The sequence below is a fragment of the Coccinella septempunctata genome, chromosome 5 (genome assembly GCF_907165205.1).
Source record: "Coccinella septempunctata chromosome 5, icCocSept1.1, whole genome shotgun sequence".
Lineage (NCBI taxonomy): Eukaryota > Metazoa > Arthropoda > Insecta > Coleoptera > Coccinellidae > Coccinella > Coccinella septempunctata.
This window is the reverse complement of record NC_058193.1, coordinates 24,288,089-24,315,420: the sequence shown is the minus strand read 5'-3', so window position 1 is coordinate 24,315,420 and position 27,332 is coordinate 24,288,089. Positions and strand designations below refer to the sequence as shown.

Below are 27,332 nucleotides of genomic sequence, written 5' to 3'. Positions count from 1 at the left end.
TCGAAGCCATTATTCTATTTACTCGATGCTTCATACCCTGACCTTGCTCCTTCTATTTTGGTAACTCGAAATTCTCATAAGAAATACTCTTTATCTTCATGTGACAAATTTATTGCCAGTTATTGAAATATCTCGTATATTGAATATCTTCAAGTACCTGAGAATATGTTGTTTTTATTATTACTTTTCATTTATGTATATTGCATTTTCGATTTGTTTTTACATTTGCCATTTTTCACCGATTAATGTCGAAGAATTTTATATAGAATCTCTCTCGTTGATCAGTAATACTAATTTTTTCTTTTTGTTATTATTATGTAAGAACCAATTTTACATGGAAATAGAATTTTCACAGCATGTAGCATGTCTTATTTGCCCAATGTAATTCTCATTATGAAAACTAATTTTAAACAGCTGACAGGCCTACACTAACATTTTTAATTAAATATTTTATGCCAGTAGCTATACCATTTTGCTAATTAATCAATAAGAAGGCTTATTTAAAATTGTATATTATCAACTCATTAGTATAATTTGGATTATGAAATACTGACATATTGAGAACTTGAAATTCATACCAAAAATCACTGGAAACTATTTACGAGATCTTTTATCTCTTACAAAGGGGATTCTCATTTCTAGTATTGAATAAATCCTGTTTTCCAATACTGATTTGTATTTGCTTTTCAAAAATATCTTCAGATTTATCGTAAAAATCTAATTCATTCAACTATTCAGTTTATTGCAATCATTAACTACATTTTCACTGATAAAATTCCACTTGCTTGCATATGAAAATATCGAAAATGGGGAACTAGATAAAACAGTTCATTTCTTTATATTGAAATGACTGAAACGGAATGTCAAGAAATTAATAGAATTCCCGCAATATTTTCCTTCCAAACTAAACTAGCATTTTCATACGTACAAAAAGAAATGTTGAATGGAAAAAGTGCCTCATAATTTTTTTTTTATTTTATTGAGAGAAAGTTATGATTACTCTTAATTATATGGGTCCCAAGCTTCCTCAGTTACTATTCAATTCGCAAATCCTACGAAGCATCATAGTGGTTCATTGGACGATAAATTAGTAAGTACATATGAGTTTAGTCCGAAAATTAACACTTGTGTATTATTCAGCAGAAATTAATTAAGCTTCTTTCGATAAATTATGAAATTTATTTGCTTGCTTCTGAATTTCACTAACATATACGTATTTAGTTAAAATAATTTATTTAGATACCAGATATTCGGGGCATAGGTCTGGAATAATATTAGTATTTCTTCAACCAAGAAAAAAGAAGTTTTATTGCCAAAAAAATTAGGATAATTAAAAATCAATAGTCGTGTTTCAGCTTTTTCATTTTGAGTTACCTACCTATTTGTTGAAGAAATATTAATTTTATATCGGACTGCCCAACCTTTTATAATTCAGTAGAATAGCATATTTCGTAGTTGGATGCCGACGATGAACAAATAATACAATTAAAATTCAACCAATTATATTTATTAATTATAATTTTTCAACAACTTGAGGTTTTAATGGTCATTCTTTCTTAATTATTCATCTTCCCTTAGGATCAACAGTCGGAGGTTTCCTCTTTGTCATCATTTAATTCTGAATCAGCCTCATCTACCCCTATGGACGATATAGAAAAACCATTTCCAGGAACTGTTAACATAAAACAGCTCATCGATACATTTGAAACGAAAACAAATACAAAAAAACAAGAGGAAAATGATGTGACTTTAACTAATAACACCATCAATAAAAACTCAGATGTTGGCGAGCTTGACTCTATTCCAAAAGAAAATGGACAGGGGGCTGTGGAAGAAATTGGCGAAAAAAATAGTCGGTTAGATGCCCCAAAAACAGACATCCATAAAGATATGGATGACAGTTTCGATCCAAATGAGACTAGTTTGGCAAATGTGTCTGATAGAAAGATGTCTTATGATGATCCTACAGTTGACAAATTCAGAACGTACGTCAGAAATGTTTCAGTATACGCCAAAATTAGGCCTCAGTCGAAGAAAAGCACTTTATTTGAATGTTGTTTGATTGTTGAATGGAATGCTGATGTTAGAAGAATCAAGTTCAAATATCCACATAATGTAAGTAGATTTTATTATTCACTATTACACTAGTTTTACCAATGGAATTCGGTATTATAAAAAATTCCATTAGTTAATGTTCCGCATTGAGTGCATATGAATAAGAATTCCAATAACTACCTAATAAACCCAAGATATGGCATAGGTACTGTTGAAATTACCATCAAATCAGCCATGCAGAGATATATTAGGTGTTTCATTCGAAACAAGAAAGTAGTAGGCTGTTTGCAAATGGTAGAACACTAAAAACTAAACGCTCTTTGCCTGATGAACTCGAATCCACTTATTAAGCGGACTAAAGTCTTTAAAAAGAGCTTACCGATAATAGGTTTTTCCGCTTGACTTCCGAAAGAGGTAGGTAGCATAATGCCTTCAAATGTTGGGTATCATACGAAGAAGTCGAGGCACGTTATATGCTGATGGGTGTTTGATTTCTCTGATTCACTGAGTTTAGTGTTCAAGGGGAGAGTCAAACTTTTCTGCACATACATCACCCCTTGAAAACTACCCCTAGTGATTCCGAGGAATCCAAAAAATTTTAGCAAATAACGTGTCTTGATATCCTCAAATAATTCCCAACATTTGAATGTATTATGGTACCCATTGCGGTAGTTACGTAGGAAAAACTGATTATCGTTATGCCCTTTTTAATGGTTGCAGTACCCTTAACAAGCGGTTTCGGACATGAATTCAATAGACAAAGTCCACTTATTTTTTGGTGTTCTATTATCCATGGTAAATGGAAATATTGCTCGACATTTCTGGTTCCCCTTGAATAACCCGATTGCTCCTGTCTTCTGGTTGATTTTTCCCAAGATCTGCAATAATATAATTATGATTTCAGGTTCAAGTTCCTCATAAAATAGAAGATCTCTGCTTTCCAGATGCAGCCTGCGGTCCCTTAGATAAAACATTGAATGCTCAATGCTATTCCTTAGTTATAACTGATGATAGAGGTGAAAGAACTTTTGGTTATTGTCGTCGTGTGGTACCTGAAGGAAGTAATAAATGTCTTCCAATAGCATATTGTATTTTAAGTAAACATAAGTCCCCAAGATTTTATAAAAAAATACTTATTGAATTAGAATCTCGCCATGGAATCTCGGAAAAACACAGAAATAATCTACTTGAAGCTTTCTACTATAATAAATTCCCCCAACCGGGTGAAACGGTGGTGATAAAATTAGCTGATAGCATAGGATGTGGAAGGAATAAAGAGAATTTTTCAAGTATAAAAGAAGACGATGAAAGATGTGGCCCTGACATAATTGAGAATAACAGGAGTGATACGATAAAAAAAGAAGATGATGTGAACAGAAGTTCTCTAGAAGATTCAATAGAAAGCAGTTTTGTGATAGTAAACGATAAAGGAGAATATGAGTCATTAACGAAACGGAAAAAGGAGATGGTAAATAACAGTATTGCTAAAACGTCGATTGATTTTCTTGACATGTGTGGTGAGAACGAAATTGTGTTGAACGTTCACGAGGACCCGATCTATGAAAATTCAGATCTGAAGGATTTGCATGAACTACCTACTGAAATTCTGCGGAAAATCTTTGCATCACTCCTACTTGAACGGAAGGTGATTCTGATCAGCTGCCTCCTGAGGTGAGTGATGCATTTCTGATATATTTTTGTGGTACCGTATATTCATTTTCTCATTGTATTCGTTTTTTACAGTAAATTGTCATCTTGTGTTGAAGCTTTACAAACTATCATTTATCCATTCACTTGGCCACATTCATTCATACCAGTGTTACCAAAATCGTTGTGGGAATTTGTGGAAGCCCCCACGCCGATAATATGTGGTATTCTTTCAGTTGAAGTTCTAAATAAGCATGACATTGAACATGTAAGTTTGACCACTTATTCTTGATCAACTGACAGACGTTTTTCGTAATTCAATTGTATTAATGGTTTCAAATGTGAAAACACTCAATTTACTGAAGAGCACCATCCCTTATCGTGACGCTAATCGCTTTAATACATACTGGGCTCTTTCATAACTCATAATTAATGGTCATGAAGTCTACCAAATTCGAAAAAAAATTTTGTTGTCTTTCCATACAAAATAAGTGTCATATGGGAAAGAAGAGGCGCGCACCGATGTGGTGTGGCAGTGGCGAGATTTTGAAATTGTGGGTGGCATAGGAATTAAAATAACCAAAATTAAACTTGTTTGTTTCCATTCCGATGAGCACAGCTTCATTTGTTTACATTGGCTATAGGCACACGCGCCACTTTAATGCGTGTGTGATCATCATGAATCAAACTTTGATTCGTATTTAGTGACATAAAACATACATTATTTAGGTACAGAACCTTAGTGTTTTAATTCAGATAAATAAGTTAAAAAAAATACATCTGTGAGCTTTTCTAAGTTTTTTCAGCGGTGCTGCAATTGATATATTTTGAATGGCTGCATTATTTTTTTCATATTTTCAAGGGTATTGTGGTGGATTTGGACGAAAAATGCATATGGAAAGAAGAGGGAGATGAAGATAAAGCCCTTAGCTCATCAATGCTCAGGGCATGGCGTAAACATCTAGAAGCAGCAAAAAGCATTCCTGTTGATGAAGAAGCCCATTCCTTTTACTTGACTGATGCTTACATCCATATGTTTTCTGTGGCTTTAAAAAATTACAGAGATTATATTGTCAACGGAAACTTCCAGGTAAATCTTCAACAGCTTTTGCCATTTTTTCTGCTACCTATGATAAATATGATATGATAAATTAAGCAAATTTAACTGGTTCTTAGGATTCATGGTTCAGTTTTCCCTTCAAAAACGACTTGATATATTTGTTTTTTATTCAATTCGCATAGAACAAAATTTTAAATAGGTAATATTCGTTTTTGAAAGAGAAATTAATGAAATTTCGAAATTTTTTTATTTGATTGAATCAGGGTATCAAAATAATTGTTTTCTGTAGAATTGAAATTATTCTCAAACATAATGTCAGGATTGAACCAGAAATATTCAAGTTTAGCGAATTCATTTTCAGATTCTTAACACAATAATAAATTGTCCTTCATTTTCAGAGAGAGGCATTCATCAGATCAGCCAAAAGGAAAGGTGTTAGAAGATTTTTGAATTGGTTCACAGAATCGAGCATGTTCCTCACATTTGTGGATTCAGTGATCACCAATTCACAGGATTTTTCTCAGTTTGACAAAAAAATTGCCATGTATGCTTCCGAGCAATCCGTATTGATCCTCGATAAAATATTAGACTGGAAGTTTTGACTTCATAATTTTGATATTAGTATTAGTTCAACAAATGAAATGTATTTTTCTACTTAAATTTTACCTTTAATAAAGGTGTTTATTATAAGCAGCTTCAGAGTGCAGATAGGTTTTATATTTGTTATGTGATTAGTTTTTCAATAAATATCTAAATATTTCTCTTTGATTATATTCCAAACATGGAGGGATCGATTGGCTAAAGGAAACTTATTTTTAGAAAGGTGAAGGCACTGGACGTGGTAGCAGCTGACACCCTCTGCCCCTTCACTAGGGACGCCAAAGAAATTAGTTACTATCGCTAACTGCATTACTGCCGTAAAGTGCGACCGAATACTCATGTCGCACTCTAATTATGTGGAATATCATTTTATTCCGTCTATTAAAATGAAATACACTTATTTTTTTCGTATACAGAATACAGGATCTTCATGAATTATTGCAACTTCGCAGTGGATGTCACTGTCAATTACTAAATTCTATGACGTATAGTTCAAAACCCTTTAGCAAAGAATAACAAGAATTATTTTTGTCGCCTTTAGTAAGAAGCGATGTTACAATCATCAATCATTCACAAAGAGAAAAAACTTGCATTGTTTTTGGGTTAATTTTTGAGTACGCCGCTGGGCTCCACCACTTCCTCGTGTCTGTCAGCTGACATCTGTCAACAGTCTCAACTGTCAAGTGTCATCGCTAAATTTTAGCAACAAACTGATTTTTGATTTCATAGTTTTTATGTTTGTGATATTCTAAAATATTGAAAACATTTGAGATTGGATTTATGAATTTATAATTCCCCGGTCGAGTGGTTTGATTTTATTTAACCAGAATGTGAGTATTCATTTCAAAATCTTTAAAAAAATCGATCTCAATCAATAATGTATGAAGACTAAGGATACACAAGTATTTTATTTTTAACTCTCCTAGCGAATCCACTGTTATATACCACCTAGTCATTTGAAATTTGACTAGTCTACACGTGCATCTCTGTAGGATAAAAGCATGAAGGAATGAAATCGCGTATTAATAAATACAATATTGCCTTTCAGGCATAACTTGAAAGACTTTGTATACTAACTTATGCATCTATGGACCAAAGAAAAGATGTATACGATTACCAGTCTAAATGTTCCATTGATATAAGCGATTTAATTAAGTTTGCTGGAAATGAAAAGAAAAAGGTGGCTCGGAGAAGGTGGGCAATTCTTGCAAAGGCATTGAAGGTACAAATTGTTGTTACAAAACTTCTGTAATTTAATTTGTTCTGTTTGTTGCTTTCAATGTATTTGCTTATTTCATTCTGGCATGAAACATTTATGTTTTCTGTAACTTATGTTTTCCATTTCATTACTTCATATGTGTTTCGATCTTGGTTTTGATTCATTTACATAAACCATATCGATTTATGGATATTCATTCTCTTCAATGAGAAGTCTGAGGAAATTTCACTCCAAAGCAATTCACCCAATTTTCTATGAAGAACAATTTGGAATAGCATACTTGACAATATTGTTGCTCATAATTATTCTGGTTTGCATTTTCTTCAACTGGAAGATGTGGTTTTACTATCCAATTGTCATAATATTTTGGTTTGCCTGCCAATTTATGTCACATTTATTTTCAACTAAAATTTGACTGGACAATATACAATGTGATTTGTATCCTACTTAAGAACCAATCAAAAATAGAAAATTCGAACCTTTACAGAATAATTTCATCGGCTATGGGTCAAAACCAAAAGCGACATAAACATTGTGGAAGTCTATAACTTGATGTGTTGAAAAGTATTTTAACATATAATACCTTCCATTAGAAGTGCAAAAGAAGATTAAGGCTTAGCTAGAACTTCTGTTTGAAGCATCCGTCAAATTGACTACTTGCATTTGTACAACTTTGCATAAGTTTAAGTCGTATAACTGAAGACCTTCAAAATGGGATACACATTTCTGAATATCTTCTGATCTGAATCTAATGTAAGGCATTTTTAATAGAAAAATGAACAATTCTGGGTTGACGAAATCCTCCTTATTCACAAGGAAATGAGTGTTTCAAGAGAAGTTACATTCTTAATGATTACCAAATTAGGTTTTTTATTTACGATGGCCGTGGAATTCTAAGAAATATTTGGAAATTTTGAGGTTATTAGTTAGTGATGTTTTTAATGATCTCCCAATTTTGCATGTGGTGGTTTCAACTTGGGTGCACTGTGCAGCAGAAGAATAGAATTGTACAAAATGTTTGAGGATCAGTGGTTTAAGCCTTGGAATTGGCCAGCGAGAGCCTCGGACCTAACACCACTCTATTATGGGTTTATTAAAACACAAAAGTTTATTCAATTCCAGTTACCACCCAAGAAAATTACGCGAAAGTTGTATCGAGGTGTTAGATGCTAATGAGATAAGAGGCCCCTCAAATCATTTTTCAAACGTCCTGGGTTAAAAATGTTCAAAGTTAATGTCGTCATTCTCACAATTAATTATTCTTTGTGATTCAACCATTTATTGTTCTTCATTGATTCTGTGAATTTTGTTTTTTCTATAACTGATGAAATTATTCTGTATAATTCGATTTTAATAGAAACTTTCTTTCATTTTGAAATCTTGAAAATTTAGGTACATATAGAAACATGCTATATCATTTGAAAGCAAGTTCCAAACATCTTATGTGATACAGAGCCATAACAATTGGAAAAAACGCACTATTTATCGTTTTTGTATTTCTCAATAAAGAAATTTTTGGAAATAGTTAACTTAGTTTTGAAATTTTCAATAATATGGTCTGATGTGATTTGAAATTGAGCGATAAAATCACTGAGAGTACCTATATTTACTTAATATTGTGATGCTGAATTTAAAGTCTTCGAAAATAATGACGGAACTTTTTGCAAGGGTGGTGTTTATAATTCAAAACTTTATTTTTGCCTCATGAAAAACAGTTCTTGGAAATTTCAATGTTGCATTTCCTTAATTTTACCGGCTTCATGCCTCATATTCATAACTCATCGGCATCATATTGTGGGTCATAATTTTCGCTTTCTATTTTGGACAACCAATTTCAGGTGTTTCTGTTCATTGAGGTAATTTACTGGCAACTTCTGAGCCAAGTCTATTTGCCAGATTTTGTAGTTCCAAATTTAAACTCGGGAGTTCGTTTACTAAATGTCCATTGTTCTGATCGAACACATCGAGTTCGTCTGCACCGGGACCGTTATAATTGTGTAGTCTTAATCGAGTGCAGGTGGACCACTCTCTATAAAATCAATTTTGGCAACCCTGGGTTGATTAATGAATCTGTTTACAGAAAGATAACTGAAAGTTACGAAATCTTAACATCTGTTGAAGGTCGAATATTTCTATGCAAAAATAGAAAATTAATTTTTACGTTCATCACCGCTAGTATAGCTCCCCGCAGAATGTGTTCATTATATCCAATAATAAACATTGGGAATCGAGCAAGAAAAAGTTTTTGTAAAACCTCCGTGCGTTCACCCAGTTTTAGTATTTTCTTTAGAGTAAACTTTGTAGCATGCGCATCATCCTACTGTTAGGTAAAATGAATGAAAAAACTTTTTATAATACATATAGAGGGATTATACGAAAAGACTACCATATACTAATCAGATGGTTGTACTCCCCTAACTGTATCCCTTTATTATTCATCCAAAGTTATATCTAAATTTTTTAATAGGAAATACGGGTCGTGTCATACAATTTTAAAAGATTTTCAATTTGATTGTGGTTGTGTTTTGTTTGGAAAAAATATTCACATATTTTATTTCGAAAGTTTCTCCCCACTACGTGGTCTACAGCTCGTTCTCCAGTTCAATTAGTTCTAATGAACTCCAGTATCTAGGGTTGCTTCAAAAAGTCAAGAAGATTACTCCTTCGCTCCCACAAATTTCTCGTCCAAAGCAATATTTCCCTTGCTTGCAATGACGAGGCATTCTTCAATCAGGTGATCTGGAATTTCTCCTTTTACCCCATAGAATCTGTAAGATCCATTCTCACAAGGTACCTATTTCTGAACCCCAGTAAGGGGTTCTTAGCAAGAATATGCTACTATATTCTTGCTAGATCCTGATAATTTTCAGATCAATAGAAACTTTTTAGAATGATCCAGCCTCTGAATATTCTGCCAGAGTGTTTCTATTTTTGTTTTTTTCCTGCTTCTAAAACTGTTTCTTGTTGGTGCATTTTCCTATACCACAGAAATGTTCTGGGTCAATAAAAGGAGTTTGTACTCCTTTCCTGGAAAGTGTGTTGGCTTCTTCTTCTTTACTTCCAGTTCCAAAGTGACCGAGAACTCAGATTAAAAGACACTGTTATTCTTGCCTATGATTCAGTTGATCGAACTTAAACAGATTATACGATTTTCCGAAAATGAGTTTTTAAACCACGACACGTGTTTCGCTATGGCAAGAGCATCTTCAGAAGTGTTCACCTTCACCCAGCGGAAGATACTATAATATATGTTGATAGCGAAATGTCGTGGTTTAAAAACTCAACATATTCCGGAACTCATCCATTCACTCATTCACTGGTTTATGCATCAAAAATCTCGTAATTCAAACTGAATGAAATGCTATAGGGTGTCTTTTACCTGGAATTGAAATGCAACAATTTATTTAGAGCCCCACCGGAAGTGAGCCTTCTAGCCCCACGGACGAATACTCTGTAAGGCGAATTTCTTCCTTCATGCTTCTTCAAACGCAACAGCTTCCCTCCATGTCCGTCATATCTACAGACGTACGCCTACTAGATCAATTCAAAAAGCGCACATGGTATAGCTACTCAATGCAGATAGACGACGAGCGCTTTTCAGTCAACGTAGGTCACAGAAACCGCACTTTCTCCGCAGAAGACCTGATGGGTTTCAACAACACGGGAAACATCTGCATATGGCCTTCAGAAGAAACTTTGAGTTATTATGTATGTAATAATCTGGATATATTTAATGATAAAAAGGTGCTAGAGCTTGGTGGAGGCATGTCCTGCCTTGCCGGGCTCTATGTAGCTAAATACGGCCGACCAAAATCTGTAACGTTAACCGACGGAAATAAAATTTCCATAGAGAATGTTCAAGTAACCCTAGAATGTAACAAATTCGATTGTCCAGTAGATAGCAAGGTTTTTAAATGGAACGATGATTCTTTTACCGAATGGTACGATGTTATTATATGCGCCGATTGCCTGTTCTTTGATGACGCTAGAAACGATTTGATTGATTGCCTATGGAGGACGTTATCGTCTGATGGTTTGGCTCTGGTCATGGCACCAGAGAGGGGAAATACTTTGGACTGTTTTATGGAGCAGTCTCAGAAAATAGGATTCTCGTGCAGAAAAATTGTCAACTACAATGAGGTTGTTTGGTCCAAACGTTTAGCATTATTAGATAACGTCGAATTTAACGATAATATTCATTACCCTATTTTGATAGAAGTGACCAAAAGTTAAGTGACCTTAGAATTTTGGAAAATGCAACATAGACCTTTGAAGAAACCTCATGCGAGAAGAAGATATCTCATGAAACATTAGCTGTCGCAGGGGAGCACAAAAAATTGTCATGTTCTTTTGAATATTTGGTAGTTATCAAATGTTAATAATTAATTATTTTACAAAAAATTAAAATAGTGATAATACTTATAAAATTAGCCAACCAACAATCTTATTTTTGAGAATATGTATTACCAAAAAGGAGACAAAAATAATTTGAATAACTGAAGCTCAATGATATTGCCTAAAAATATGAAATATGTTAGCTTAATAGCTTAGCTATTTAGGTTGTTTCTTAGGTTCTCATTTTGCATTTTCCTCTTTATATATCATTATATTCCTTGAATCTAGTCTGATTGTACCTTATCTGTGATAATAATAATACCAATTTCCTCAACTTAAAGAATTAATAGCTTACTTTCGCCACAAAGGTAAGCTATTGGTTACTAATCAGATGTAAATAGTTATTTTTGTCAATATAAACTTTATTTTAAAATCGAGGGTTATTTATTTCTAAATAATTAAATCAAATATAAAATACCCACTTTCTGAGTGGTAAATAATAATAGTATTATATAAAACAAACTACCGAAACTTAGCATCATCTTACTTCTGCCCAATATGAATTGTTCGAAATTTGGATTATATTGATTTTTGCGTATATAAATGGTCTTAGGTGAGAAACGTATTAGTGATTTACTCTTTTTGGTCGAGACAAGTGAATAAAAAATTTTTGATTTTATGTGAATGTCATTGTTTGCTCAGATTTTACATTTTTCTGAAGAAGTTGATATTGATATAATAAACGTTGTAACTGTTGTACTGCTATCGTACGTTTTTGGTGTATATTCTATTATTTTGGAATTTCAACCAGGGACCTGTTTTTATAAAGTGAAAATTCTTGCATATTTTTCAACCTGCAACACAATTTGTTCTAATGAAAACTAGATAAATGAGATATAGAGCTGATATTTTAGGTATCTCACTGTATTCACTTTTTTTCATACAGGACCCTGTAATAAAAACCAGCTATCATAGTATCAAATTTAAAAAGTATATATAACAATTACAACATTTTATGTTAAGATCGTATATATTCACAGTAATTACAGTACCACTTTTTTCGAGTAATAATCAGGACTCATGGTAAATTTAAAAAAATTATACGTGATCTCTAGATGATCCACAGAGTTTCTCATATAGGTATCTTTAATTGTTAAAAAAGTGAAATATTACGAAATATAGATTTTTATAATGAATCCCTTTTTTATGTTGTGAAATTTTAATTTGCTTATTACCCTTCTCATCTACCATAAATATCAATAAAACAATAATTATCTTCATTCACTTAATTCATCTTATATGTATATTATAAATGACAAGATTTCAAACTGAAGAACTTGAAGTTACTTCAAAATTAATGTGCCTATTTTGATTGTATAATAGTTATTCATTTCTGTAAAACTATTAGGTTAATTGCATTTTATGATTTCTACTACCCATCACAAATTAATGTTTTGTTATGTAAGTTCTACGCTGGTGTATGATTTCAGGAATGTGTTCAATTCGAAGAGTAACTGTTTTAGCGAAGTATATATTATGGCATTTCGATTATATTTTTCCACTCGTTATTTGTGAAGTTCAACAAGCACGGAAAAATACTTATTTTTCACGAGTATGAAGTGAATAATGAAACAAATAATGAAAGTTATATTACGAATTGTATCTGTGAAAAGATTTTTTTTAGATTTGGAGACAAAATTAAATATAAATTCACTCATTATCTCTCATTTCGGAAGGGGGTGATAGTATTTCACCTTCGAGAACTTTATTATTTGATTGTTTCTTTTGGCGCCAAAAACTCGATCAATGAATTATAGACTCGTCTGCTCGCACCTCATGATACTCTATAAAAATATTGGCAACGATAAGAGCTGCATGGAGTATGGACCTCTGATCTGTCCAGACGAGAATGAAAATATTTGTAAACGTCATAGTAATAAATTCGTGCGAAATGATCTGGCTGACGAACCGATCTGCTTTTGTACGTGAAGTATAAAAAATGATGGGTTGTTCCGTGCCAATTTTGACATTTGCGCAAGAACAACATCAATTTCAATCGACTATACTTTGAAAATCTATTTTTGATATGCAAATGCATCATGATTGAGGAAGTTCATTCTAAGGACCATGTATGGCTTGGAAGTATTTCCATTTGAAATGGCTGATCTCATTGATTACAAGGCTTATTATGATTGGTGGACAAAGATGAGTCTAACATAATTTCAAGTTGGAAAAATCCCTTTCAATTTTGTTCCTTGTCGGAATTGTTGCTGATAACAAATGAAGTCTAAAAACTGAATAACATGATTTTCACTAACTCGAGTTATTTACCATGACACGTGTTTCGCTATCACAGTAGCATTTTCAGGTGGATGAAAGTAAACAATTTAATTATGGATTTTCATTAAGAATCTGCCACATCAATTCAATGAATAAACAAGGTGTTTAGCGAAGTACATGCCTCATAATATGTTCAAACGCATCACAATTATCAGGAACAAAGATTCAATTGGTTCCAATATGAAATGAATAGTGTAAATGAATTCCGTGCTTGTTAAGCAATACATTATTTGTAATATCGTTACATTATAAGAAGTCGTATGTAAAACTTGATTCGTTTACGGACGGTATAAAAACTGATTATTTCGTATTATTTCATATTTTACCCCGCTCTGTTGTTTAATAGTAACTATTTAACTATAATGTAAAACCAACATTGAATTGATGAATGAGATGACTGCAGTAACATACGACTTTTTCAGTTTTTAAATAATTAAAAAAGTTGAAATAATCAACTTTCCGCCATTCAAGTATATAAGTCCTATAACTAAGTAATTTTTCAGTGGGCCTCTGATTACTCATATACAAATTATTTGAAAAAAATTACTTTAGGCATGCCATTTAATCAGCATCAATTGTCATTCTATAAAATTCAATTACTATACCAAATAACCACACATTTTAGTCAATTTCTTCAATGCTTGTCAGCACAAGAAAATCAACACTCAAAATAATAGTATTATTAATGATAGTTTGTTATTATTGTATCTAGTCACTTATAGACTTTGACCAATGTTCCCTTGTCCTTGTGATCCAACAGTATTTTGTGTGTCAAATTGTTAATTGTTACTCTATTCTAACTCATAATACATGTATTTGAATAATTTCAATGTACTGTTCATTAATTTAGTTGTAGTTGGATTGTTGACGTATTAAAAATTCTAATTGCATTATAATATCGGTGTTTGAATTCACTTATAAGGTCGCATATAGTTTTTAACTGGGAAGCAAATTCAGATTCTGATTGTGTGTTATATACAGGGTGTAAATGAATAGTAGCCAAATAATTTAAGGGGTGATTCCTTGTCAAATAATAGTGTGGCTCTTTTATGTAAAATCTTTTTTAGCAGCCCTTGCTTGAATACAACCCCCTGAAGATAGCACCTGAAAAGCAATTTTTGATTTTCTTCTTAGAAACCAGAAAACTGACAGAAATGGAATTGCCTTCTCGAGAGGGCAATAAAAAAAATGTATGGTGTTGTTCCCCTGATATCCGCATAAATTTAAGTTCGAAGATAATTTCACGAAACGAAACGCACACTATTTTTTGACAAGGAATCACCCCTTGAGCCTTGAATTCTTTCACAACTATTCACAGCCCATCAAATTTACATTTTTTATCACTTGTGGTTGGTACGTGCTAAGTAAATCGAACCTGTTTCCAACCTTCACTTTTTGATTCGAGCACTTTTTCCTTCTTTGAAGTTACATGCATCTTATTTTGAGATTCCCCCGAAGATCTCTCCACCGCACTGTAGGCGACAGGGCGACACATTCGAGGAAATGATATTCGAATAAATGATTACTGTCAAGATAGTCCAATCTTGTGAAATGTAGCTGTTTGTCTATCTGGCATTTTCTCTGATTCATTTTATTAGATCTAGTTAATACAACAAAAGGTAAATACAGTGGATTCATAGGATACATACTGAAAAAATTTGTAGAAAACACATTGAAATTATAAATCAAATCATTAACATAAACAAAAATTTTAATATTAGGGCGGATTACTGGGTCTCTCAAGAAAGGAAATACTGTGATTTCTGCAAGTGTTGGATTGCAAATAATAGACCTGTAAGTAAAATTGAAGTTTAAATTGATTAATACGTGTTTTGATATAACATGTGAAATATCATTTTTATAAGGGAGAGCACCCTACTTTATATATGGATAGTGCATCTTTATTCACAAAAGATGTCTTAATTTTAAATATCACCCCTATCCTTCAGAATGGTGGTTTGATAAAAGTTTTTGGTTTATGAGAATCAGGAATACTCATTCTTGAATAGGTATAAGTCATAGCTTTCATTAGTTACTCAAAGAAAATCAGTCTAGAAGTATGGTATTATCCCAAATTTGTGTGAAAAATATACTGTAATCGATAAACAATACTCAATATGTTCATATTTTATTTTAACCCTTAGAGCGTTGAATTTCATGAAAAAGGTAGGAGACATCAAGAAAATGTCAAAAAGAGACTCAAAAATATTACGAAAAACAGCTTCAAAGCTCAAAAAGAACTGGAGAAGGAAGATGTGACCCTGAAACAAATGGAAAAAGCCGCATTGGAATCGTACAAAAGGGATATAGAAAATAATGCTGACATGACTTCGGTTGCCATAAATCAAAAATTGAAGGATGAAAATTTACAAATAAAGGGGAGCACAAAAGTCTGGCAACAACTCAAATCTAAGGAGGGAGATTTTTACTACTGGAATACAGTAACCAATGGTAAGTTAACAGAATGACCAAATTTTTTTATGAATCTACAGAAATTTCCCAGCAACGTCTTGGGAAGTGCCTGCTGAAGGTTTCATGAGTGTGGAAGAACAAAGGGATGAATCTTTTGAGAAGGCCAAGAAAGACCTAGAGGCAGCTGAAAAAGAAAGAAGAAAACAAGGTTTACTGAGGTTTGTGAGAAAAATCTTAAGTATTTATTTCGTCTAATCCTTATTTACAATTCAATTCACTTCACCACATGAATAAACTGTTATGTTAATTCATTATGATGTGGACAAAAACAACAGCACAGTCAATTTTCAATTACTCAACGTCAGTCTGGATTAAATCTATTGAGTTTCTTTATTTTTTCGAATATCAATGTCCTTTGGGCCCATTACTGACAGTATCGGCTCCTGTGGTGACTGGTCTGTATAAAAACAAGAATGTTCAGAGTAAGGGGGACCATTTCAATTTGTTTTCTTGAATATTGTTGTTATTCTTCAAACTTGGTTAATTTTTAGAGCACAGCAGCTTAAACAAGAAGAGGAGGAAGAAAGAGCCCGTTTAGCAAGGGAAAAATTGAAAGAAAGAAGAGTGGTAGATGATTTACCTCCGATGAAACCGGCACCCATCATCGAGCCGGGAAATCCTAGTCCTTATGGTAAATGGGAAACGATAAAAGAAACGTAAGGACAAAATATAAAGTTTTTTCTTCCACTGTAGTCTTTTTATTTCAATTATTCAAGCGACAAAACGTGTAATTAACAATTTAAGAGGTGTTTTTTATTCTTATTATTTAAAATAATACGATCTTTGTTCACCAGACCTTGATTCTCTGTTTACAGTTAATATTTTCTCAATATTTAGCTATATAATCATTGTGCATTCCATAATTGCATAATGCAAATCTTTGTAGACATACTGAAATACTTTTCAATGTTTTCGTTTGTCTTAAACTGTCTTTAAACTGAAGTGGATGTGTTTTCAGACCAATGGTAGATTTGCAACTCCCTGAACAGGAATATTATGAATGCCCTATTGTTTATGAACCTGAACCAATTGTGAAAGAATTCAAGGAGAAAACAGTGGAAAGTTTAGGGAATGAAACTGGAGAGACTACTTTCAAAAAAAGAAAAATCAATTTCGGGAATAGAAAGAATGCAAGACAAAGATTAGAAGACTAGATATTGTTTTTCAAACACCTGTCTGTGTAATTTTGTACTATATTAGTAGTATAAGTTTAAAAAAATATTATGTATTATATCTAAGTAAATAAAATACTAATAAGAATTATTTGGATATATTATGTCATTCCTCATATCATTGTAAGAAAATACGAGTTGGAGTTTTTTTAGATTTATGGAGTTCTTATCTTGTTACATAAAACAAGCAATGAGCTTCTACTAGCACACGTAACAAAAAAATTAAACAAGCAAAATAAGCTGCTTCTTCTGGCCCGCTATCTATCATAGGTAAACAAAAATATATGATAGAATTGCTTATTATTTTTAATGGTATTTGGAATCAAGCACTTGAAAAATTGAGACAGTTTTAAGAAAGATGTGCTATCCGGATTTTTTTCACGTGAATTGCCGAAGGTTTAACTCGATGAAATTCGTTGAGTTGCGTCTTGGGTTGAACAATTTTTTCATATGAATATGGAGCGTAGAGCCTCTACACTCCATACATTTGAATTAGCCGCAAAAATGTATGTCAGTTGTGTTTGTCTATGGTGGACGTCTATATATATCATTAGTCGCGTTATGTTATGTTTGAAGTATTCGTAAAGTTATTCGATAATATTGGGTAATCCTGCTTCATTCATTGGTTCAAAAACTAACTAACTTAAGATAAGCAGTTAAATCTTAAACTGTTCCCTAATCATAGAAAACTAATCACTGATTTCTGCATTTCTGTGTCTGTTTTGATTTATGTCAAAAACGTTTTGTCACTTTTGCCATCATTTGATATTTTTGTTAAAGATCTTGCGTGTTGCAGGCGGGTGTAGTCTTTGTTTACTCATTCGAATTTGCGAAATTTTCATGATTTTGCAATTCATTGGACTATCATGACTTCATTGTCTCTTCCTCGAGTCTTGCATCCTAGAAAAACAAGCCTGGAAATAGAACGAGAATTGTTTGAGAAATCACAGGTGTGTAAATAAATAGCATGCGATTATAATTTTCCAATAACATTGTGAAAAGTGTGTTCTACTTGAAAAGTTTAATTTTTTAATTATTAAATTAATACTTTTGACATTTTCCCTGCTGTTTATTAATAACACTCAAATGGCTCTTCCATTTATATTTAACAACTCATATCCTGTATATTTGTTGATGACAATTTTCGTTTATCGCTAGCTAAACAGGGCCATACAGCTCGAATTATAATTTCCTAGGAAAAAACGTAAAGAATATATTGCACTATATTCACGAAGATACCATTTAGTAATACTATTGAACCGTCAAATGTGATACTTTTAGTATTATTATGATATCTTTATGTATTATGTATATTTAGAATGAGCTATAAAGTATAGACAATTTATTTTTATTATGATTGTACTTTTTCATTGAAAGTTGAACATAAACATGAAATCAAAGTTAATCCGATATTCAGTGAAAAAAAGTAATTCCTATTCATGAATCTGATTGGCGATAATTTTACTGACAATTAATATACTTATGTTATTATTGATCATAATCAAAGAATTTCTACAGTTGCCCTTTTCATTCATAAGAGTATCGTTCAATTCCATTTTAGATCTCGATTGTATCAAAATCAAAAAAGTTTCATTAGTATGTTCACTAACAATAAAATGAAAAATTGTAAAAATTTTTTGTTCAGAATAACTGATTTGCCTTTGTGCTGTTCAGACTACATGGACTTGCAACCAAAATAGGCTATTGTAGCCCACAATCTTTATGAGCTAAATTTCACCCTCTTGTTCGAATTCTTATGTTCATCCCAGACTGAACTTTTGAAATAATTTCTACTCATCTAGTTAAATGAATTCTTTCATAGAATTTTTTTTTCATTATCTCATAATAAACGACCATCAATTATGTGTAATATTTTTCCTAAAACGGAAGTGATTTTCAGAATATTATCCAATTTTTCTTTTCAGTTAGTATTTTTCATTTTTGATCAGTGAAATTGATTTGATTTTATATAAATATAACATATCAGAATGGAAATTATTATAATACATATTAATGATTATGATATGATCATGTTTTTCCATTCTTCTTTCTAAATAATTTTTAGTTAAGGATATGGTTTGAGTCTATTTTGTAATAGTATAAAATATAAATCAGCTTGAGAAAATTCTAATAGTCTCAATACAAGGGGACAGTCAATACAAAATATCACAATTACTTTTTTGTTGTAACTGCCATATTGATCTATTAATCCATGAGAATAATTCAATACCCATTTGTTTATCAGATATAAAAGATAGTTAAATCTTCATGGATATCATTGTAAATAGTGTTATCTCAGGAAAAGTATTTAAAAAAATCTTTAGAGATGTGGAAATGATTGAATTAGCTTTGCCATATTTCAGATTTGCATGGTAGCATAATTTTGAACATTGCATGTGTTTGATTGGATAACTATATTAATGGCTAAAGAATATACTTATCGAGATATAGAGAAATATGTAAGTAAATTAAACCTGCATACTGATTTTGTGCAAAGTTAACATCGGGATCTTCATTTTGCTTGGTTGGCATGCTTATGATAATTATGTAATACAAATTGTTGATAAAGTGGGCCTACTGTTCTCATTTTCTCTTAGTCTTACTCAATATCATTAGTATAATTTAATGGTCTTAATGGAAATGTTGGGCTTGAATGTCTTTAACCAGAAATACTAATGGCTTAGAAAGAAAGAGTTTGAATTCACAACCAAAATAATTTTGAGGCAAATAAGGCATCAGTCTGAAATAAAATCATGCTTTTCGTTAAAATAAAATCTTGCCCCTATTACCAGCACTTTGGAATCGTTAGACATCTATTTCCCATTTTTCGCATCGTATTTCTACATATTCCTATATTCCTCAGGATATAGGCAACTATATTATGCCTTTCATTATTTAAAATATTTGTGTTGAGTTGTTATGAGAACTTACTTGGACTATTCATTACTTACAACCTGACTTGATTGGATTGAAATACTTAATGTGCTCTATTACTAACAGCATTATGAAAGTATACGTATTTTGGTCTTATCTCTTTTAATTTCCGCTCTTTCGACAAATTTGATGATAAATAAAATATCTCCTACAGAAGAAACATTAGAATATGTTGGTTTTTGTTGTTTATATACAGTGAAGAAATGAGTAATTCAGGGCATACTAAAAAAATGGTAATTCATTCTAAACCATTATTGTAGAACTTTTTTTTTTTCAAATAATATTTTGAATGAAAAAAAGCAGACACAAACAATGATCAACAGAAAATATATCTTTACATGCTTCTTTTTCTAAGAATATACAGGGTAAACTTTTACAATAATAAGTAAATCCCATTATAACCTTCGTAAAAATTTAAAGGAGATTGAGGGCCGGTTTTCACAAGGAAAGTATGTTGTTTGAAGATTCAGGGTACTTCTATGCAAGGTAGCAACTTAAGTGTGCATTGTCTTTTTACATTTAAGGAGACTTCTTTCTTTGGAAGTTATTGTGTTCAGTTTAATTTTTTGTTGTGCCACCATGTACCATTGCATACTTCATTTGTTTATGTCCTACTGTATTTCAAGTGATTTTGGAATATGTTTTTCTGACAGCAACAAGCCCTTCAGAAGGCTATAAATAGCAATGAAGTTCCAGTTAAACAGAAACATGTTCGCTCAGCAATTATTGGCACCTTCCACACTCAAGGTGCAAGGACTTTTTGGGCCATTGTTACTAAGTTACCAGCAATGGAGGATCAAATAGTGGCCTGGAAGCTATGTCATGTGGTTCACAAAATTCTTAGAGAAGGACATCCTCTGTGTCTCGTCGATAGCCAGAGGCATGTGAAAGATTTAGATGAAATTGGAAAATTATGGGTAAACAGGAATATTCAGAAAAATAATCCTTATTTTTTTTACGATTGTTGTTTTAATTGTAGAGTCACTTGAATGATGGTTATGGGAGAATGATTAGATTGTATGCTAGTCTTTTGATGACCAAGTTAGAATTCCACAAGAGAAATCCCAGATTTCCAGGTCATTTAGGTGTAACTCCTGAAGAACTGGAATCAATAGCAGGAAACGATATCAATAACTAGTAAGTGAATTTTTTAGAACTCGCTAGGAAAAATAACTACAAATATTTTTTCTTTTATAGTTTCGAAATGTCTGTGGAAATGTTTGATTATCTTGATAACATATTGGATTTACAAGCAGCAGGTAAATTTTACAATACATTATTTAACCAGAGTCAAAATTGTTTATCTCTACCTGAATAGTTTTTTATTTTTAATTTCAGTGTTTGGTTCTTTGAATATGGCTCGTTCTAATTCTATGACAAATACGGGGCAGTGTCGTCTGTCTCCTCTGGTTCCTTGTATACAGGATGCTTCTAAATTGTACGATTATTGTGTGAAAATCCTATTTCGTTTACATTATGCTTTACCTCCTGATACTTTGACAGGTCATAGGGATAGATTCATGAAGATTTTTAGAATATTGAAGGAATTTTATAATAATACCACAAATTTACAATATTTCAAAGACCTCATCTCTATACCATCTCTTCCTAATGTAAGTATAAAAAATTCTAAGCAAGTTGAGTAGATTAGATTGATTTCTGAATGGTCAACATCAAGATACATATTTGCTTTTTTTTTAAGTCCCCTCCCAATTTTCTCATCCAGTCAGAGTTTCGCACATATGTGACTCAGGAAGTTGTGGTTCCTCAAGAACCTGAGGAAGAACCACCAGCAGAAGGAAATCTTATTGATACAACCGAGAGTGATCATGCTGAATCATCCAGCACAATTAGCCAGACAGTTTATGAACAGATTTTGTCAGAAAAAGAATTTCTTAAAAACCAGTGTGAAAAATTAAGGTATTCATATACAGGATTATTCTTTCTTAATCTTGCCCAAAATTATGCAGAGAACAACCAAAAAAAATTCTATTGCATGTCATTCGAGTATAACCAGAAGTGACAAACACTCGAAAATATTTCAAATGTTTGTTCATTTTGGATAACACACTGAGAATGAAGTTGTAGTTCTTCGTATAATTTTAGGTGAGGTTAAGAAAGAACTTTCAAACAACTATTTCCTCAATATTTCAGTTTAGAAATAAATGGACTAGTTAGGCAACACAGAAACGATTTAAAAATGTTAGAAAGTAAAATTAAGACACTAGAAACTGAGTTAGTAACGAAGGACCATGAGCTCATTCAGGAGAAAAAAGATAAGGAGGATCTAATGACACAAGCCTTTGCTGCTGTTCAGTCAAAGGGTAGTGAACGTGAGTAGGTTAAGTAATAGAGATTGTCCAAATTTCATTGAAAACAATGTGTTTTCTATAGAGAAAGCAAAAGATGAGAAGTTCCAAAAACTGAAAGATTTTTATTACAAACTCAGAGATGAGCACATCCAAAAATTGAGAGAGGTAGGCTAAATCATAATGCATCACATTCAACATGCTACAATGTTAGTTTTTCCCAGAAAGCTGAGATTGAGAAACGACTCAGAGCATCGGACATTAAATTAGAACAAATTGAAACAGAGAAAAAAGCTCTTATAGTTGAAATCAACGAGTTGTCAGAAAGGGTGAATAGAGCGGAAGAGCAAATGCAACAAACGACCATTTCCCAAATTGAAGAATTGGAAGAACTTCGTAAAGATAAAGAACTATTCAATATGGAAACTGAGGTGAAAACAGGATAAACAATTAATGTTCGAAAATTTGTGTCATTGCTTTTGTCTTTACAGATACTGAAAAAGAGTATAAATGACCATTGCAGAGAAAGAGATGATTATAGAGCAGAATTAACCCTTGCCTTACAGGAAAAAAATGAATTGAAGTTGAAGACTGAGGAACTAACGGATAAACTGTCAACTACTGATGTACAAATTTCTGGCTGTTAGTATTTTTAAATATGTTATATTTTTTGTTATATTAATGTTGTAACATTAATATTCCAGTGAAAAAAGAAAAAGATATCCTTCTTGAAGATGTACTATCTAAATCTGTTAACGGTAGTATGGAAGTAATAAGGCATGCTGTCATGGAAATGGATAATCCCGCATTTGTCACACTGACTTGCAGCCCAGATTATTTGATGGGCCTAAAAAAAGACTGCGTTGCATCTTTGGAGAGTTCTAAAGCTTTGCCTAGAGATGATATTGCCCAAATCATCGTTACATCGAATGAGATTTCGAATAAACTTTCCATGTTTATATTATATGGTGGTGCAACTTGTAATACTAGTCACGATATAAGTTTTTCCGATAGTGAGTATCATAGGTTTTGGAAAACAAAAAGGATATCAAGAATTATTTGGGAATTCTCCCTTATTCAGGATATTTGTGTTAATGGAAGCTTAAACTTGATACTCCATTCTTGTCTGAAGGGGAATTCCCGTTGTAGACCTACACCTTCTATTGGGTTTTGGTTATATTTGGTTTGTGTATATGATCATTAATTCTTTGTATTAAGTGGCAAATAATTTCAGAGATGTCCGAATATTGTAAAGGTCTTGGTGAAATAACTTTAAGTCTACTTGAATGCCTAAAAAAACGTGAAAACACAAATGAAAAAGTATCTGAAGCATTGTCTAAATTAGAGGAAATAAGTTCATGTGCTGAAAGTATAAGCAGCTCTTCCACCGCAGAAAATAAAGAAAATCTCGCTGATATGTTGGAAAATGAAATGATTGAAATGGATAGAACTATAGAAGAAGCAGCTAAAAGAATACAGGTAAGCTTTTTATATTTTCATCTTTTCAAATTGAGGGTTGACTGAATGGGAATAGAATCATGTTTTTACAATCTAGATTCCTCGAGTATCGTCAACTTTGGAGAATCACTAGTGAGGTACTGGTAGATAAACCTTTCCATCAAATGCACCTCATCAAATTGAAAAACACATGAATTTAGTATATCTGATTCACAATTTAAAAAAAACCCTTCAGAAATCCGTCTCAAAATATGCCTATAGTTCTATCTATGACCATCACTCAATCTTTGTTTTGTTTCTTTGAAAAAAATCCATTAAAATAATTATAACCTTGAAAAAAGCCAAACGACATAGTTCCTAAATTAAATTGAAAGCTTCTGATGCTTTAATCACATGAGCCGTTTTGTAGTTTAGTATACAGAATGGTAAAAAATTTTTTCACTGTGCAATCGTAAAATCAAGTCGAGATTAATCTTATTTTTCAGGAAATGTTGGAAAAATCTAGGGCTGATGATTCTGGAATCAAATTGGAAGTTAACAGTAGAATACTAGATTCTTGCACTACTCTAATGCAGGCAGTAAGAGTACTTGTACAAAAATCTAGATCTCTTCAAGCTGAGATAGTCCTACAAGGAAAGGTATTTATCATTAACGGGTAATATTGAAAATATTTTTTATATATTTTATTTTAGGGCACCTCTAAAGCTAAAGAATTTTATAAAAGGAACCATCAATGGACTGATGGATTCATTTCAGCAGCCAAAGCTGTAGCAACAGCTGCTAAATTCATACTGTGAGTAAAACTTTCAATGGATCAGAGATTCATTTCATTATCTTGATTTTTGTTTATTCAGAACTGCTGCTGATAAGGTAGTTACAATGAATGGCAAATTTGAACTTCTAATGGTAGCTGCCCAAGAAACAGCGGCTTCAACTGCTCAGCTGGTTGTTGCAAGTAGGGTGAAAGCGGATAAAAAAAGTAGTAATCTTCAACAACTTACAGCTGCTTCCAAAAATGTCTCCACAGCAGTTGGTAAGTTGGCCCGATTGTGAAAAATGTTGAGACTTGATAAAAATTGTCTTTCTCCATATCACATGGAATTTTTCCATTTAAGTCAATTGAAATATGTAAAATTCAGCTCTATTAGCTTGTTTGTATTCCAAGATAAACTGGTGGTGGCAGATCTGGTGTGTCTGATGAACATGCTTAACGAACTGTAACTGTATGAAATTAATCGTTCATTCCAATATTTATTTATGTTTGTATTTCAAGTACTTATTTCGAAGTTTGTTGATGTCATCTTGCTAATATACAAAATTACTAAAAAATTGATGATGATTTATTTCAGGTACCGTTGTAGCAATAGCTGAAGGCTGTAGGCAGCTAGTGGATGAAGCAGAGGATCTTGATACTTCGAATTTGACATTGCATCAAGCAAAAAAATTGGAAATGGAAGCACAAGTTAAGGTTCTTGAATTAGAAAAGGAATTAGAGGAAGAAAGACTACATCTGGCCTCTTTGAGGAGACGTCATTATCAACTTGCCGGAGAAGGTTAAAATCAATAAACGAACTAATCCAGTGTAAGTGAAAGATATTATAATATCTGAACATAATTAATTTGATCGCATTTTTGTTTTTTAGATATCTGGAAAAAAAACTTACAACTAACAAACATTTTGTAGTTCTTAGATGGTATTTCAGGTCTCCCAAAGATAATTGTTGAAAATATGAACACCTTTTTACTGAATTTATTGGTGTTATAGCTTACCAAGTGTTGTTTATTATACATAATGCCTTTACCATATACATATTTTGTATGTTCTTTTTGTATTTTATATTGTATTGCTAACTTTGATTTATTTATTCAATACCACAATCTTATTGTTGAATTTAATATAAAAATAATTTTTCATGAATAAAATTACTACCATGGTTTGGACGAATTTCATATGTGGATTTTTTCATATTGAAATGTAACAAAATTATTTATCACCAATATTGCAATAAATGTTTTATTCTCAAAATTCATGTAAACATCAATGTTTCACAGCTGGTTTGGCCCCTTGAATTTTCTTGAGCAAAATTTTGTTTTCATATTCAATTTTGGTTTGAGCTTTTTTCCTGTTTATATCAAAACTGGATTTTATTTGAGGCTGTTGATATATTTTATACTGCTTTGGTCTTTTAGATTTGGATAGAATTTTCGACATAAGTATTGAATTGTCTCGTTCTATATCTCTCAAGCGATTATCACTGAATGTTTTATTCAAAACTGTACCGTCGATATGTGCATACTTGCTCAGTCTCCCATAGCTTGAACTACTCTCACTTGGAGTTTCAAAATTTTCTGAATAATTGTCAGTGGTGAATTCTAACGAGGAGAAACTTCCTTTATCAGTATCAGTCATGTAAGTGTTATACAGTTCTTTCTCATCAACTGATTCATTATCAAATAGAGGTGGCTCACTGTATTTGGACATTTCTACAAGTGTTCCTCTGCAGATAAAATTTATTACAATATCAAATATAAGAAGTTGACAAAGTGCATTGTTTATGTGTTGCTATGGTTTTGAAATAACTGATTTTCGAATTTAAATACAGAAGTGAAAATCAATATATTATGATTAAGATGTCTAAAACTCTGGTGTATTCACTGATTCGATATTGTTTTTAATTTCGTGGGGATATCGGACCAGTTTCGTTTTTCCCACTGTAGGTAGCGCTGTTTAGAATTTGACAGAGCATTGTCAATTGATATTTGAAAATAATTTCCTACGACCATAGAAATACCAAACGACGTACGAATATGTTGTATTTATAAGCGATTATTGGTGTGTGAAAATGTATTAGTTTCGAGAAAGGGGTGTAGAACATTCATTTATTCAACATGTCGTTCAGTAAGTTCAGGTTTCTGTATGGACAATCAAGAACTACAGCTAATAATTCGGTGTTGTTGGAATTTGAAGCAGAACCAAATCAGATGAATGAACATTCGGGACCGATATAGCTAAGTTTTATGGAAACTTCAGCAATATTTCAAAGAATCTGTATTGGAAATACGTAATGTGAATTGTGAGCATGTATTGAAAATCAGAAATACATAAATCTATTCGAGTTTGTTCTTCAAATATTCTTCCTGAATAGATATAGTGAAAATTACCTTTCTATCAACTGAATATATTGGATATTTGACCAATCAATTGTGTTTTATTAAAATCATATTGAATTACCCCCCTCACGAATTCAACTTGTCAAACGGAAATTATCTTGAAGAAGAACAGTAAATACTCCTTTGAACCTTTATTCGGTAGTGTTGAAATGTTGACAAATTTGTTTTTACAAAGAAAATTGAACTGTAAATCACAAATATTCCTTAACAGCTGACAAAATGGGCCAGTTTTTATTTTGCACTCGTTGATCGATATTCGATATCAACGAAAAACAAAATAAAACGAGAGAGTATCTTGGACTTTGTTTGATAGAACAAGGATAGAAGGAAGCAAATGACATGGTGGCGCCGCCACGAAACTGATCCCATATCCCCGATTTTCTGAAATGTTGATGCCTGCAAAAAGTGACAAGTGCACACACCAGTGTTTTAGACATCTTAATTATGATAAAAGGCTCTGAATTTGATCGGAAAGGAAGGAAAAACTTCGATATAATTATTTTTATTGGCAAGTGTTATTTTCTTCGATAGGATAATTAATATCGAATTTCTTTTCTGTA

The 27,332-nt window shown here is 32.2% G+C and overlaps 4 protein-coding genes across 11 annotated transcripts in view; 3 read left to right on the top strand and 1 right to left on the bottom strand.

The window, feature by feature from the left end:
• The window catches only part of LOC123312849, a 59,606-nt gene extending 54,084 nt beyond the window's left edge, over positions 1-5,522 (top strand). Inside the window, exons 5-9 of one of the 2 annotated variants that reach the window (XM_044897384.1) lie at positions 1,579-2,115; positions 2,960-3,726; positions 3,799-3,970; positions 4,565-4,792; positions 5,161-5,522. In XM_044897384.1, coding sequence (XP_044753319.1) covers positions 1,579-2,115; positions 2,960-3,726; positions 3,799-3,970; positions 4,565-4,792; positions 5,161-5,364 — 1,908 coding nt within the window. In that variant the 3' untranslated portion in view covers positions 5,365-5,522. The remainder of the gene's footprint in view (positions 1-1,578; positions 2,116-2,959; positions 3,727-3,798; positions 3,971-4,564; positions 4,793-5,160) is intronic. The other variant, XR_006537695.1, reaches the window with a different exon arrangement.
• A 490-nt stretch (positions 5,523-6,012) lies between these two features.
• Positions 6,013-16,988, top strand: LOC123313669 (calmodulin-lysine N-methyltransferase-like). 4 transcript variants are annotated; one of them, XM_044898638.1, is made up of 6 exons: positions 6,035-6,192; positions 14,978-15,050; positions 15,401-15,707; positions 15,760-15,886; positions 16,220-16,384; positions 16,687-16,988. In XM_044898638.1, coding segments are annotated over exons 1-6 (870 nt in total). In that variant the 5' UTR covers positions 6,035-6,190; the 3' UTR covers positions 16,883-16,988. The 4 variants fall into 4 exon arrangements, with proteins under 4 accessions (XP_044754574.1, XP_044754573.1, XP_044754575.1 ...); XM_044898639.1 differs by lacking the exons at positions 14,978-15,050; positions 15,401-15,707; positions 15,760-15,886; positions 16,220-16,384; positions 16,687-16,988 and adding an exon at positions 9,990-11,345 and having other exon boundaries at positions 6,013-6,192; XM_044898640.1 differs by lacking the exons at positions 6,035-6,192; positions 14,978-15,050; positions 15,401-15,707; ... (1 more) ...; positions 16,220-16,384; positions 16,687-16,988 and adding exons at positions 6,231-6,556; positions 9,990-11,345.
• A 647-nt stretch (positions 16,989-17,635) lies between these two features.
• LOC123313006 (huntingtin-interacting protein 1) lies at positions 17,636-25,551 on the top strand. 4 transcript variants are annotated; one of them, XM_044897661.1, is made up of 18 exons: positions 17,695-17,850; positions 19,264-19,359; positions 20,488-20,751; positions 20,814-20,971; positions 21,032-21,093; positions 21,173-21,447; positions 21,537-21,754; positions 21,989-22,167; positions 22,229-22,311; positions 22,368-22,574; positions 22,635-22,785; positions 22,848-23,156; positions 23,378-23,622; positions 24,087-24,239; positions 24,294-24,394; positions 24,456-24,634; positions 24,951-25,183; positions 25,245-25,551. In XM_044897661.1, exons 2-17 carry the CDS (start codon positions 19,321-19,323, stop codon positions 25,157-25,159), a joined length of 2,832 nt encoding a protein of 943 aa, XP_044753596.1. In that variant the 5' UTR covers positions 17,695-17,850; positions 19,264-19,320; the 3' UTR covers positions 25,160-25,183; positions 25,245-25,551. The 4 variants fall into 4 exon arrangements, with proteins under 4 accessions (XP_044753595.1, XP_044753596.1, XP_044753597.1 ...); XM_044897660.1 differs by lacking the exon at positions 19,264-19,359 and having other exon boundaries at positions 17,636-17,850; XM_044897662.1 differs by lacking the exons at positions 17,695-17,850; positions 19,264-19,359 and adding an exon at positions 19,935-20,067.
• On the bottom strand, positions 25,450-26,190 carry LOC123313008. Its single transcript, XM_044897665.1, has one exon. The coding sequence runs from the start codon at positions 26,081-26,083 to the stop codon at positions 25,640-25,642; it is 444 nt and encodes a 147-aa protein (XP_044753600.1). The 5' UTR covers positions 26,084-26,190; the 3' UTR covers positions 25,450-25,639.
• Positions 26,191-27,332: the final 1,142 nt, after the last annotated feature.

What these genes read in the sequence shown, in the direction of transcription:
- LOC123313008 (XM_044897665.1), bottom strand. Translation starts at nt 26,083, where the DNA reads ATGTCCAAATACAGTGAGCCACCTCTATTTGATAATGAATCAGTTGAT.
- LOC123313669 (XM_044898637.1), top strand. Translation starts at nt 6,450, where the DNA reads ATGGACCAAAGAAAAGATGTATACGATTACCAGTCTAAATGTTCCATT. An exon ending in TTCTTGCAAAGGCATTGAAG is followed by an intron (nt 6,585 to 9,989) that starts GTACAAATTGTT and finishes CAATTTATTTAG; the next exon opens with AGCCCCACCGGAAGTGAGCC.
- LOC123313006 (XM_044897660.1), top strand. Translation starts at nt 17,767, where the DNA reads ATGACTTCATTGTCTCTTCCTCGAGTCTTGCATCCTAGAAAAACAAGC. An exon ending in ATGAAATTGGAAAATTATGG is followed by an intron (nt 20,752 to 20,813) that starts GTAAACAGGAAT and finishes TTTTAATTGTAG; the next exon opens with AGTCACTTGAATGATGGTTA. An exon ending in CTATACCATCTCTTCCTAAT is followed by an intron (nt 21,448 to 21,536) that starts GTAAGTATAAAA and finishes TTTTTTTTTAAG; the next exon opens with TCCCCTCCCAATTTTCTCAT.